This window comes from Galeopterus variegatus, unplaced genomic scaffold, assembly GCF_000696425.1.
Source record: "Galeopterus variegatus unplaced genomic scaffold, G_variegatus-3.0.2 Scaffold964, whole genome shotgun sequence".
NCBI classification, from domain to species: Eukaryota; Metazoa; Chordata; class Mammalia; order Dermoptera; family Cynocephalidae; genus Galeopterus; species Galeopterus variegatus.
In genome coordinates this window covers 235,911-249,993 of record NW_007727075.1, presented here as the reverse complement: position 1 = coordinate 249,993, position 14,083 = coordinate 235,911, and the positions used below count along the sequence as shown (strand labels likewise).

The following is a 14,083-nucleotide window of genomic DNA, read 5'->3' as shown; positions in this document are numbered from 1 at the left end:
CTTTCCGCTTAAGGATGGCACCAACCTGCTTGAGAGACGCTAGGCTGATCGTGATTTGGGGGTGGCAGTGAAAAGGTTAACTCCGGCTGTCCAGCAAGGCTTGCAGGTAGAGAGGTAAACACGTTCATTAGTCCTGAGTTTAGGGGCTTGGGTTAGAGGGAGGTGGACCCTGACAGTAGCACCTACTGTCACATGTTCAAAGCCACCTGCTTCTCTCTTCCCCTGTTCCCTTTTGTCCTTCACGTGAGGAGCGAGTCACAGTGGACAGAAGAAGGTCAGAACATCCCTGGAGGGAAACCCAGATGTCACCTAGCTCTGCGCCTTTCCCAATTCTCCTTTGCACATCAAGAAAGAAAACCAAAAATCCCAACCAAAACCCATTTCGTGGGAGCTGTCGGAAGCCTATGCTGCCTCCCAGAAGAATAAATATATAAAACAAAGCTCTGGCAGACAGGCCACTGGCTGCAGCAGCCAGCAGTGGCTCTGGTTGTTTCTTTCTTCAAATGCAACTGGAGGCCAAGGTCTCAGGAAGGGTTTTGGGCAGGGAGGTGGACAGACGGTCAAAGGTCCGCAGAGAAAGGGTTCTTCCTGCCTGTGAGTGGCAGCAGGTTCCTGGGAGGGACAGGACGCGAGGCAGCTGTTCATGCCACGTCATCCTCGAGGCGGACCATCTGTCTCTGTCAACGAAACAGCCAACACCGGAAATGATCAATCCAATATTCAGTAAACATGGCTGGAATCCACCTACTTCTCACCCCCTACACCAGACAGTCATCTCTGCCCCGTCTTCCAGTCTGTTCCCCCCACAGCCGCAGAGGGCGCCCGTGAGCACCTGAGTCAGTCCTGTCCCTCTGGGTTCTAAGCAGAGGAGGAACAGGACTCAGGTGCTCATGGGCACCCTCTGGTGGCTCCACCTAATGTGGAACGAAAGCCAAAGTCCTCCCTGTGGTCCACCAAGCCCTGTCACCTCCTCCCGCTCCCCCTGCCTTGCTCTCCTGGCACACTGGCCTTCTCTGAGCTGCTCAAATGCACCAGGCATGGTGCATCCCCAGGGCCTTTGCATGGGCTGCCCCCTCTTACACCAGACACTCCTGCTCAGAGAAGCCCACCCCGACCTCCTCACCTAAAACCACCTCCCCTCCCTCCCAGCCCCCACAAATGCTTCTCTGACCTCCTCTGGCTTTCTTTTTGTCCACCACCCTCTGACTTATGATGTATTTGCTTCCCTGATGTCCCTCTCCCTGCACTAGGAGGATGTCCCGTCTGGGCACGGAGGGTGTGACACTTAGCAAGTGAGTGAGGACACAGATAGAATGTCCACCCAGGACCATCCTGTGTCCTCCCAGGGAGCCCCTGCCTTGTCCTCTGAGGCTCTAATGGCTCCAGCCTCCTGGGGGTGGGGGCGGGGCTCTCACCGAAGGGTAGGTGTAGCCGTCCTGGTTCGGGCAAATGTGGACCTCGTCCTCTGTGGTCTTCTGGTACACAGGGTTGTCAAAGTTGATACTGTTGATGCTCTTGAGCCGCCAGTTTTTCCAGAGGAGGAAGGCCCCGAAACAGAGGAGGACGAGCAGCACTGTGGGGACAGTGGTCAGTCACATGATGTCCCTGAGTGCCCCGGCTCCATGGCTGGAGTGAGGTCACCCAGCATCAGGAGACGCCTGTGACTCCCGGCCCTCTTAGTCGATAATGTTTAATGTTTTAGTTCTGAATTTACTTGCTCATTGTAAAAATAAATTCTAACTTGAAGCCCACTGGGCCTGCCTCGCCCCGAGAACAGCTGACTGTAGTTGACTCTCCTGGGATTCACCCCACATGGGGCTGGTACTTTTGTAGAAGTGGGATTTTTCTCTACAGACAGAGCCACGATTAACTCTTCTATTTTAACATGAGTGGGGCCCGGTTGTTCTTTGATAGCGAAGTCTGTCCCCTCCCCAGTCTTCTTGAGGGTGTCAACCTCGATCTGTCCAGGAGACAGGCAAGGGCTCACTCAGCCTGGGTTTGTGAGATTCTGGCCAGGCCCAGAAGCAGGGAGAGACCCAGGGTCTGTTGGAAAGACCTCAGGCAGTGTCACCCTGCAAAGCCAGGGGAGGTCCCACCTTCCCTGTTTACCAACTCATAGCCGGACAACTGCCAGGCACCGAGAGACAGACCATGGGTCTTTGAGAATGGGCTAGGGGGTACGGACATCTCAAAAGGATGCCCTCAGAAAAGGGAAAAGGGGGCTGGCTGGTTCGCTCAGCTGGTTAGAGCGTGGTGTTGTAACACCAAGGTCCAGGGTTTGGATCCCCATACTGGCCAGCCACCAAAAAGAAAACAAGGGTGACAGGGCCCAGCTGGCTTGGCAGGGCGGGCATGTGGCCTGGGCAAGGGGTGGGAACCAGCCAACACTTACCAATGGGGAGGATGATGGACACAGCCCCCACACTCCTGGGCTTCTCTGCGTTCTCTCTGCCAGCCATGTCACCCAGGACTACAGGGGGAAAAGGACAGAGTGAGGCACAGAAAACAAAGCGAGTGTTTGACGACTGCCACGCAAAGGAAAATGCCTGATGTCTCACTGTCCGGACGAGTTCAAGGCACGTTGGAGAACCTCCCAAGTTTGAGAGGGGCCATGCTGACTTATTTGTGAGTTATGGGATTCAAGGCAGATTTAAGAAGGTCCTTTAGCCTCTCGTTGACCAAACATTGGGGAAGGGCTGAGGGTCTTCAAGACTAAGGCCTGCAGATGCATTCTCAGTGGCTGAGAAGGTCACTGGTGGAATTTTCCAACCTGGTTCTCCATTTTATCAAAATGGGTATATTCTGGATAGGGTAGGAGAACCACATTCTGACCCCAAAATAGTCAGCAATCTCAGTCTCTGGGTTGGAGGGCACCGAAGCCTGATAGGCCTGTGCCCAATGTCTCAGATTAATGAGAAACATTATGGGACGGGAGTAACCTCAGTACCGAACCGTGCCTGTGCGCCTGGGCTATGCAACATAAGGGCCCCAGGCAGGCCAACACTTAAAGTGCCCCAGACAAGCAAGTGGGCTGCAAGGGCTGAATAAACCACACTGCATCGCATACACCAGTGACTGGTGATTTATCATTATCAGTTAGATTCAGATCCATCTGGGTTTTAATACTACCGGCTATAATATGCATGTAGGGTGTTTATACCCAGTTTAACTTTTATTCATATTTAAGAAAAAAATGTGTGATAAAAATAATTAGGGAAACAATGGGATCTTTCAGAATTTTACCCCCTTAAAGGACTCCTTTGCCAAATTTGAGAAGTCCCAGATGGGCCAGTCTGTGAAGTGCTTTTTTAAGCAGTGACACCCCCCTTCCCCCAAGCGAGGTTTGCTGGACTTCCTCAGTCACAGCAGTTCCAGTTTATCTTGTTCGTGGCTGAACAAAAGCTTCAGCTCCTCTGGAAAAAACCTTTTTTATCTAAAACTTGCTAATGGGCTTTTTTTGGCTAGAAAAGTCTAGGAACTCCATTACAGACTGCTCACACCAGGTCAGTTGCCCTCTGGTGGACAAACAAGTGAAAGACCGATCAATTCACAGAACAGTGAGGACTTCCTCAGCCATTGAACTGAAGGGGGCAGCAAAGAACTCAGTAATCCAATAATATTTTAATGTGTTATTTTAAAAAATCAAAATTAATGCAAAAACCCCAAGCTGAATAAAACATCAAAATTTTCAAGAAAGACAAGAGGATCCTGTCTCATTGGAACCTTGGCTCCAATAAAAATATTCAAAACCAGGTGGCCAACCCATGGACTGCAGTCTGATGATTTGATCTCTTAAAACACATTGCATGGGTGCCAGCCAGTTAGTTCAGTTCATTAGAGCACAGCCTTATAACACCAAGGTCAATGATTTCCTGTACTGGCCAGCTGCCAAAAATATATATATTTATGGCATGGAAATACTACTGGGTTCCTAAGTGTTTTGGTGCCCCCATTAAACACTGCATATTGAGGATCACCATACCCTCGTCATGGCACTGCTGAACAATGCCTAAAAATAAGGCAGCAAATGGACCTTGATAAAATATCAGACTCCTGGGTCTCCACTCCTGGTCCACTCTAGGGAACAGCGGTTCAGGCTCTTCACATGAGTTAGCCCATTTAGTCCCCAGGAGGTAGGCAAGTACTAGTATTAGGCCCATTTTATAGGTAGGAAAACAGGTTTCAGAGACAGTGAACAAAGAAGCCCCCACAGCCACTATGTCTTCACCAAAATGCCCACGGTCTCTGAAGGGGCCACTGGTCCCAATGAACCAGGGGCCACAGAGGACCCAGCCTTTACCTTGGTGGGACATTGTCACCGTCTCCACTGTGTTGAGCTCAGGGATGGCCACAGGCTGCTGGGACATGCTGGGAGCAGGTGGGCTGGCTGTGTGCTTTGGGCCCCTGGGTGCAGAGCTGCCCTTCGGCCTGACTGTGTAGGTACCCTGGGTGGTCACTACAGGCTCAGGCTCTGAAAGAATAAATATATACACAATGGAATACTATTCAGCCTTAGGAATGAAGAAAATCCTGTCATTTGTGATAACATGGATAACCCTGGAGGACATAATGTTAAGTGAAATAAGTCAGACATGGAAAGACAACTACCCCATGATCTCACTTATATGTGGAATCTAAAACAGTTGAATTCTGGGCTGGTTGGTTAGCTCAGTTGTTATAATGGTGTTATAACACCAAGGTCAAGGGTTCGGATCCCCATACCAGCCAGCCACCAAAAAATATAGAATAAAAAAAATTAAAAAGTTGAACTCACAGAATCAGACAGTAGAATGGTGGTTACCAGGGGCTGGCTATGGGGAATACGGAGATGTTGGTCAGAGGACACAAAATTTCAGTTAGACAAGAAGAATAAGATCCAGAGACCCATTGTAGGACTTAGTGACTATAGATAATAACAATGTATCGTGTACCTCAAAATTGCTGAGAGTAGATTTTTTTTTCTTTCCTTTTTGTCGTTTTTCGTGACCGGCAACGGGATCGCAACCCTCGGTGCCGTGCCTGCACCTCGCTCAGCCAGTGAGCGGCAGGTCTGTATGTGGGATCCGAACCCTCGGCGGGAGCGCCACCGCTCTCCCACGCGGCGCACTGTAGCAGTGTGCCACCGGGCCGGCCCTCTGAGAGTAGATTTTAAGTGTTCTCATCACAAAAAAAGTAAGTGTGTGAGGTAATATGTATGCTAATTAGCTCAATTTAGCCATTCTACAATGTATACCTATTTCAAAACATGTTGTACACAATACATACATATAATTTTTATTTATTAAGTAAATAAATAAAAATCAAAAATTTTAGCAGGTCTGTATGTGGGATCCGACCCCTCGGCGGGAGCGCCACCGCTCTCCCACGCGGCGCACTGTAGCAGTGTGCCACCGGGCCGGCCCTCTGAGAGTAGATTTTAAGTGTTCTCATCACAAAAAAAGTAAGTGTGTGAGGTAATATGTATGCTAATTAGCTCAATTTAGCCATTCTACAATGTATACCTATTTCAAAACATGTTGTACACAATACATACATATAATTTTTATTTATTAAGTAAATAAATAAAAATCAAAAATTTTAAAAATTTTTACAAGCTTCCTTCAACAAAATTGTGAAGATATTCAGATCCCTGTACTGGCCAGCTGCCAAAAAAAAAATTTGTGAAAATGATTAAAAGCCCGTATTTTCCAGTTAGAATAACATGCACATTTTGTCCAGCAGGCTTCTTGGCAAAAATACGCATGCCAAGAAAATAATGTGCTTTACAGAGAGGGAACAAAAAAGAATAAATATTTTCTGAGGGCTGCATGCCCTGGTTCCATTCTGATAACTCCCTGCTCCTAATGACACATAGGAAACAAAGGCCATCTGCCACCAAGAAATAACTGAAAATGAATGCACTGAAAATAAATGCCCATGGATATCTACGTTGTGATCACACTGTTATCTGTTGTCGTTGTACAAAAGGGAGTGTACACATGTTAAGGACACATTGGCCCCAAATCAAGACTTTCTTGGGTTAGCGCAGTTAGTTAGAACACAGAGTTGGTAACACCAAGGTCAAAGGTTCAGATCCCCCTACCAACCAGCCACCAAAATAAATGAATGAATGAAGTAAAAAAAAAAAAAAAAAAAAGACTCTCAGAATAGGAGAATTGATCAGATCCCCCTACCAACCAGCCCCCAAAAAAAATGAATGAATGAAGAAAAAAAAAAAAAAAAAAAAAGACTCTCAGAATAGGAGAATTGACAAAAGGGCCATCTCCTTACTTAACACCTGACACCTTTGTCTAAACTCAGATCTCTTCCCCAGGGTCTGGGAAAGAGGGGACTAGACCCCAAAGGGCAACCAACCAGGACTGAAACAGTGCCAATGCACCGGCATGCAAGAAAGGCAAGGTATTGTGACCCCAACAACTCACGAGTTCTTACAACAGCCTCAAGGTACCCATTTGCAGATAAGCAAAGAGAGGCTCAGAAGGGTCCAGTTGCAGGGCCCAGCTGCACAGTGGCAGAGATGAGACCCACATCCCCACCTGTGAGGCAGCTCCTCATGTCCTGGGCCAGTAGCAAGCCGTCGGGGCAGGCACAGGTGAACTTGGGCGAGTGGGGGTTGATCTGCGGGGCCGGAAGACACAGATACTGGCAGCCACCATTGTGGAGAGCTGTTTTCTCACACCAGTTCACCCCTGGGGTGGAAGAAGTGGGGTTTCAGAGAATCATCAGGTAGACTAGAAAATTCCAGAACATTCCAGAATTTTCCAGAGTGACAACAAGGAAGTTTCATGGGTAGGAAGTGAGGACAACCCATCCTTACCTCTTGGCTGTGTGAGGTTGTGGAACAGGACAATGTCCTCTGGGGATAACAGGTTTTCAGCCACCAAATTAACATCTGAGCCAGTGAGACGGTTGGCACTGAAAATGGCTTCGTTGATGACATCTGTCCAAAATACTTTGTCCTACAAGGGGCATTAAGAAGATGAAAAATCCCAATAACCACCAGGATAGGACACAGATCACTGTCTCCCTCTAATCTCTGGGGTTCCCTGGGAAAAAGCAATACTAACTAGGTTATAGCATCAGTTCTTTTTTTAAAAAAGGTTTTAACTGTGGTAACATACACAGAACACAAAATTTTTACCATCTTAAACATGTTTGAGTGCACAGCTCAGTGGCATTAAGAACATTCACATTGTGGTACAATCATCACCATCCATCTCCTGAACTTTCTCATCTTCCCAAATGAAACCCTGTCTTCAGTGAGCCAGGAATTTCCTCAAGCTCCTGAGTCTCACCTCAAAGACAGCCACGGAGAAGGGGTGTGCCAGCTTTTTCTCATCCTCCAAGATGGTCTTCCGATTACCTCCGTTGACATCAATGCTGGAGATGGAGTGCAGTTTGGAGTCGACCCAGTAGAGGCGGCCATTGGAAAGATCTAGAACACACAGGTGGACAAGGAGAGGTCACATGCCAGATGCCAGAGGAGCCACTCTGCTCCCGCAGGAAGAAGCCCCCTGAAGGATCCAGCAGAGAAGCGTCCAGAAAAGCAGCAGGGACAATGTGTGAGCCTGATCCCTACACCGTGACTTTGTCCTGTCTCCCCTGTCCCCTGTGACACTCTCCCAGCTGCACAGCCGGCATGGCTGAAGGTGATAAAAACCTCAGGCAGCAGCATGGACTGGCTCAGGAGCCATGAGGCCACTCCCTTCTGTCCTGCAGACTCTGCCCAACACTGGCAGGAATAAGCGTCGCTCCAACATACCCAGGGTGATGCCATTGGGCCACTGGATGTCTTCGGTCACCAGTGAGTACACATCCACTCCGTTCAGGCCCCCTTTCTCGATCTTGGCAGGGGTTCCCCAGTCAGTCCAGTACATGAATCTAGTGGGAAAATAGCGACAGAGATATGAGGACACCCAGCCCGGGAGCCTTGTGCCCACTGCAAAAGAGCAGCTTCCACTGGAAATAGCCAGGCCCTGCTGGGGACCCTAAATTTGTTGTTTTTGCTCCCCTAACCTTGCCTAACCCAGAACCTGGGGAGACCTGGGAGGATTCTAGAACCTTTGAGTCAAGGAAGATTTGGATTCCAAAGGTTGAGACAGGAGCTCTAGAATCTGCACTTGGAACAGTGCTCTCTAAAGACATTTTCTTTTTATATATATATTATTTTGCTTTTCAAATACTTTTTGAAGATTTTTAATGGTGATAAAATACAGATAAAATAAAATTTACTGTCTTAACCATTTTTGAGTGTACAGTTCAGCAGCATTAAGCACACTCACATTGCTGTGCAGTCGTCACCATCATCTCCAGAACTTTCCATCTTTCCAAACTGAAACTCTGTCCCCATTAAACACTCCCCACCCCCCTCACCAGTCTACTTTCTGTCTCTGTGGTTCTGACGACTCTAGGGACCTCCCATGAGTGGGATCATACAGTGTTTGTCCTTTTGTGACTGGCTTATTTCTCTCAGCACAGGCTGCTGTCCCAGGTTGTCAACGCCCCTCTGAAATTGTGATATTCCACCTTTTACGTGCCCAGGTGGGAGATGTAGCCTGACAGGTACAGAGTATGCAGGGCAGGGGGCAGGGAAAACGCTTCCTGCCAGGTCACTGTGTCCTGGCCTGGACCAGCTGAGTCAGCCATGGGTGTCCCCGGCATCCACCCACTGGGGCTCCACAGAAGTTACAACCTTCACTTGCTGTCCCATGACAGAGTGTCACCTACAGAAATCTCCCCAAACTAACTTCATAGAGGACCTCCATATTTTTCTCTCCCTCCAATCCTATCCTGGGCTAGGAGACTCTGACCCCAAACACTGATGAAATGTGTATTTTCAGTTCCAATTCAATTTCTAATTTCTGATTAGGATTAAATTCTAACATTCACTGAAATGACTATTTTAGTTTCTGGTTTTGAATTTTTAGCCCGAGGTCCGCTTCTATCTCAGGCAGCACAACAGACGTTGAGAAAGATCTCTCTCCTGTGGCCTCCAAAATGATTGGACCTCTGTGGCCTCCAAAGGGCTGTGGGGAAAGTCAACCACTTCGGGTTCCTATTCCTTTCCTGACAGCGCGAGGCCCTGCCACCTCTTCTCTGCCCCTAACTTGGGGTATCTCAGGTACAAACATTCCCCCTGAGTCCCGGGTGGCTCTTGAATCCCCCACCTATGCCCCTCACTCCCTCTGGACCCCTCAGCTTTGGGGACACGCACCCGTGGACAGGGTCCACCACAATGGCCCTGGGCTTGGAGCCTTTTTCCTTGAAGAGTGTTTTCCTCTTCAGGCCCTTGGTATCAGCCACAGAGACGGTGCCCAGGATGGAGTCGGTCCAGTATATGTGGCCATGGATCCAGTCCACAGCCAACCCATCGGGGGCCTGGAGGTCCCTGCTGATGATGGTGTCGTAGGAGGAGAGACTGTGGGCTCTGTCGATCTGGGTGCTGAGGCAGAAGGGACAGTATCACGGTGAGGATCTCTCATCTCAGTGGGGGGCCAGGGCTGCCCGGGGGGAGTCAGGGCTCACCTGTAGATCTTCCTCTGGGACAGATCAGACCAGTAGATTCTGTTGCTGGCCACCTCCGTGTCCAGGGCGACCACATTCTTCAGGTTTGGGATGAGGCTGGTGTATTCGCTGCGGTCGAGGGTCATCCTGCGCACCTCATGGCGGTTGGTGAAGAAGAGATAGGCGATGGAGCCTGGGGACCGGGAAAGGGCGGTCAAGGGAACAGAAGAGATCACTCGATGGAGCCAAGAGCACCTTGCCTCCCCTACGTGTTGCTCTGCAGGGTGGGGCGGAACCAGGAGACACCCTGATCCTCCCTGGTGCATTAGCTGTGCGTTTCGGCTGCTGTGACATCGGGGACCTGGCCAACCCTGGAGGGACAGCTCCTCCCAGGGCTACTCAAAGAGCCCACCTCTGCCTGGCTGGTTAGCTCAGTTGTTTAGAGTGCAGCCTTATAACACCAGGGTCATGGGTTTGGATTCCGGTACCGCCCAGCTGTCAATAAATAAAATCTTCACTATAAAACACCAAGGCTCCAGCATTTTCATTTCAGAATATAAAGATGAAGTAGGGCTGGTTGGTTAGCTCACTTGAGAGAATGGTGTTGACAACACCAAGGTCAAGGGTTCAGATCCCCATACCAGCCAGCCTCCAAAAAATAAAATATAAAGATGGAGAAATGATCATGCCTAATGTTTAGGGAGCAATACCTAAAGGATGAGAATTCTGCATAGTGTTTTTTATATATCATGTTTTCCCTCAATGAATCCCCACAGTCCTAAGAGGTAGGGGCTATTTTTAACCCCCTTTTACAGATGAGAAGATTGAGGCTCAGAGAGGGAGAGTGACTTGCCCGAAGTCACACAGCCTAGTGAGTGGCAGAGTCAGAATTCAAACCCAGGTCTCACCAACTCCCAGGGCTGTGCTCTAACCATAACACCACATTCACTCAGCAAACTGACCCCTTCTGTGAGTGGACCTCGTGCAGAATTATCCCTTCCCGAGACGCCATCTCAGCCCCTGGGAATGGCATCTTTATAAATGAGATGAGTTTCAAAGTGAAATCACCAATGCTGGAGGACTTCATGAACTCATGGAAAGTGACATCAGGGAGCCATGCACCCCACCTGGCAGAACTGGGGTGCACATGAGATGTACACAGGGAGCCCAGGAAGTCGTGGGAAGAAATGGCAGCAGACGAGAAAGACCCTTGGGTAAACAGAAGATGCTATAAAATATTTCTGCACCAAGGTCAGGGGTTCAGATCCCCTCACTGCCAGCTGCCAATAAATAAATAAATAAACAAAATATTTCTGCCAAATTGATCCTTGTGATCAGACAGGAAGGATAAAACATGAAGCAAAGTGCATCTGGGTGTCTGGACAACTTCACCAGGACAGTTACCCCTCCAGAAACACAGACACATTGATTTAGGGGATGCTAAGAGCGAGTGCTTGGTGACAGCGATAATCTAAACTTCAGGGCAGAAAAAAAAGCAACTATTTCTATGATTTTGTTTCATGATGAGCAAATATTTTGGTCTCTGTTTGAAATGGATTTGCTTTTGTTGGTATACACCCCATGAGTTAGTAAGAACAGCTGGAGGGGGTGCAGAAACGTTGGCAAGGGCTTTCCACCTTTTGTCCCTTTGAAGTCACTCCCCAAATTGTCCCAGAAAGGACAGCAGTTTCCTGTCCCGCCACCAAGGCTACGGACTGGAAACTGTCCTCACACCCCATGGCATTAACCAGTGACTTCCCTCCTGGGATGCCCAAGTCCTAACTGGGCTAAACTTTATTTAAACTTCAGCATCCACTAATAAAGTTTGAGCCCTCTGGCAGTTTATCCACCTGCCAGAGGTCTCAAAAGCAAACAGGCTGCCAGCCAGGTGATCTTAGTCTGTGCGAAGTTCGGATGGTGATATTCCCCACCGCACTGGCTGGCGAGAGTGACACCAGCTCCACCCGCCCACCGCCTTCCTGCACCCACCTGCAGCTTTGCAGGCCTTGGTGCTGGAGTCCAGCTGGAAGCCCTCCTCACACTCGCACTTGAAGCCGCCCTCCAGGTTCACGCACAGCTGGCTGCAGGTGTCCGGGTCCTGACACTCGTCGATATCTGTGAGTGGGACCAAGAAAAAGGTTCGGGACATATTCCCCACAGTATGGAGCCGTGGGGCCCAGACCAAAACCCAGGGCTCGCCACAGCAGCAGGGGACAGCCCATCTGCCCTGGGGAACACAATCAAAGAAAGAGCCAAGTGTCATCCCCAGCGATGACCCTGACCTCACCATTCACCTCAGGGGCCCAGCCAAGACAGCAAAACTGCATCACACATGATTTCTTAATTATTAATCCCAAAAGGCAAGAACCTCCAAGAGACCCAGACCTTGTCTCAGGGTCGGCCTGTCCTAAATGTTCCTCATATGTGGCATCTCATTAAAACCTCCTGGTTAGGGCCGGCCCAGTGGCGCACTCAGTAGAGTGTGGCACTTGGGAGCGTGGCGGCGCTCCCGCCGAGGGTTCGGATCCCATATAGAGACCAGTCCGCTCACTGGTTGAGCGCGGTGTGGGCACGACACCGAGGGTTGCGATCCCGTTGCCGGTTGCAGTACGGGCGCAACACCGAGGGTTGCGATCCTGTTACCGGTCACGAAAAAAGACAAAAAGGGAAAAAAAAAACAAAAACAAAACTCCCGGTTAGCACAGTTGGTTGGACCGCAGTGCTGTAACACCAAGGTCAAGGGTTTGGCTTCCCATACTGGTCAGCTGCCAAAAGCAACACTCCTAACAGCCCGATGAGGTAGGGACTGTTTTCATGCCATTTAATAGATAGTGAAACTAAGGCATAGAGTTTGGCTTCCATGTGGGGAAAAGGCAGAGGAACCTCAGAGCCCAGCCCTGCTCGGGAATCACCTTTGCATTGTCGCTGATCCACCAGGCGGAAGCCACCAGGGCACAGGCACTCATGGCCGATCTTGAGGTCGTTGCAGATGTGGGAACACCCTCCGTTGTTGTCCAAGCACTCGTTGGTCCCTGCACCAGATGGGGGGGCACAGACCATCACTCTCAGGCCTCCAGCCATCCCTTCTCTGCCACCCTGTGCTATTTCACCATCTTTATCCCAATCTTGACAACGACTTAGAAGATGGTGCAGTAACACAGCCCATAAGAAGACTTACATAAAAATGTCACATGCTGCAACATGACAGCCTTGGGGACATTATGCTCGGTGAAATAAGCCAAGCACTAAGGGACAAATACTGTGATTCCATGTATAGGAGGTCCCTAGAGTCATCAGATCCACAGAGACAGAAAGTAGAACAGTGGGTGCCAGAGGCTGGGGGAGAGGGATGGGGAGTGAGTGTTTAATGGGGATAGAGTTTAAGTTTGGGAAGATGAGAAAGTTCTGGAGATGATGGTGGTGATGGTGGTATAATAATGTGAATGTGCTTATCAACACCGACCTGTGCGCTTAAAAATGGTTAAGATGGTAAGTTTTATGTTATATGTTTTTTACCACAATTAAAATATATACATATATATGTATGTGTATATATGTATACACACACACACAAAAAAAACAGCCACATATCACTTACTACAGTTAACGTGTATTAACTCACGTAATCCTCCCAACATGGGCTGGCCGGTTGGCTCAGTTGGTTAGAGCACTGCCTTGTTGTACCAAGGTCAAGGGTTCAAATCCCTGTATCGGCCAGCCACACACAAAAAAACAAACCCACCCAGCAACCCTAAAAGTAGCTGAAATACAGCTGGGGAAACTAAGGCATGGTCAAGTTAAGTGACTTCCTCAAGATCAACCCAGGGCATGTAGCTCCAGAATCTACGCTCCTGCTGTCTACCCAGGCCTGGGCCAAAGCTGGCCTGATGCCTACTGTTGTATATCCTGCAAGTTAAGAATGGTTTTTACATTTTTAAATAGTTGAAAAGAAAAATAAGAATCAAAATAAAAATATTTCATGACATGTAAGTTATATGAAAGTCAAACTTTTTTGGGATGGGTAAAATCCAAAACCTCTCAAGACAGGGGCTAGCCAATAGCTCGCGTGGTTAGAGCATGGTACTGATAACATGAAGGTCAAGGGTTTGGGTCCCTGTACTGTCTAGCCACCAAAAAAAAAGAAGAATTTGCCTATTTTAGAATTTGGTACTGATAACATGAAGGTCAAGGGTTTGGGTCCCTGTACTGTCTAGCCACCAAAAAAAAGAAGAATTTGCCTATTTTAGAATTCATTTTTTTTTTTTTAAAGATGACCGGTAAGGGGATCTTAACCCTTGACTTGGTGTTGTCAGCACCACGCTCAGCCAGTGAGCCAACAGGCCATCCGTATATGGGATCCGAACCCGGGGCCTCGGTGTTATCAGCACCGCACTCTCCCGAGTGAGCCACGGGCCGGCCCTAGAATTCATTTTTTTAGAAAGAATTCTAACAAAATATCTATTAATGGTCACCTCGGTGGGTCATAGACAGCTACTGAATACAAGCATCACATGGGTCAATTCCCATCAGCTTTAAGATAAGTGAGCAACTACTGGCCCATCTGACAGATGTGAAAATT

General features: G+C 48.8%; 1 protein-coding gene across 1 annotated transcript in view; it reads right to left on the bottom strand.

Moving 5' to 3' along the window:
* Nucleotides 1-551: 551 nt before the first annotated feature.
* Nucleotides 552-14,083, bottom strand: part of LDLR (low density lipoprotein receptor) — a 29,039-nt gene continuing 15,507 nt past the window's right edge. Inside the window, exons 6-17 of the mRNA XM_008573787.1 lie at nt 12,417-12,536; nt 11,494-11,619; nt 9,526-9,697; nt 9,215-9,442; nt 7,763-7,881; nt 7,296-7,435; nt 6,818-6,959; nt 6,537-6,689; nt 4,301-4,471; nt 2,393-2,470; nt 1,416-1,573; nt 552-677 (exon numbers count right to left, since the gene is read on the bottom strand). Coding sequence (XP_008572009.1) covers nt 642-677; nt 1,416-1,573; nt 2,393-2,470; nt 4,301-4,471; nt 6,537-6,689; nt 6,818-6,959; nt 7,296-7,435; nt 7,763-7,881; nt 9,215-9,442; nt 9,526-9,697; nt 11,494-11,619; nt 12,417-12,536 — 1,643 coding nt within the window. The 3' untranslated portion in view covers nt 552-641. The remainder of the gene's footprint in view (nt 678-1,415; nt 1,574-2,392; nt 2,471-4,300; nt 4,472-6,536; nt 6,690-6,817; nt 6,960-7,295; nt 7,436-7,762; nt 7,882-9,214; nt 9,443-9,525; nt 9,698-11,493; nt 11,620-12,416; nt 12,537-14,083) is intronic.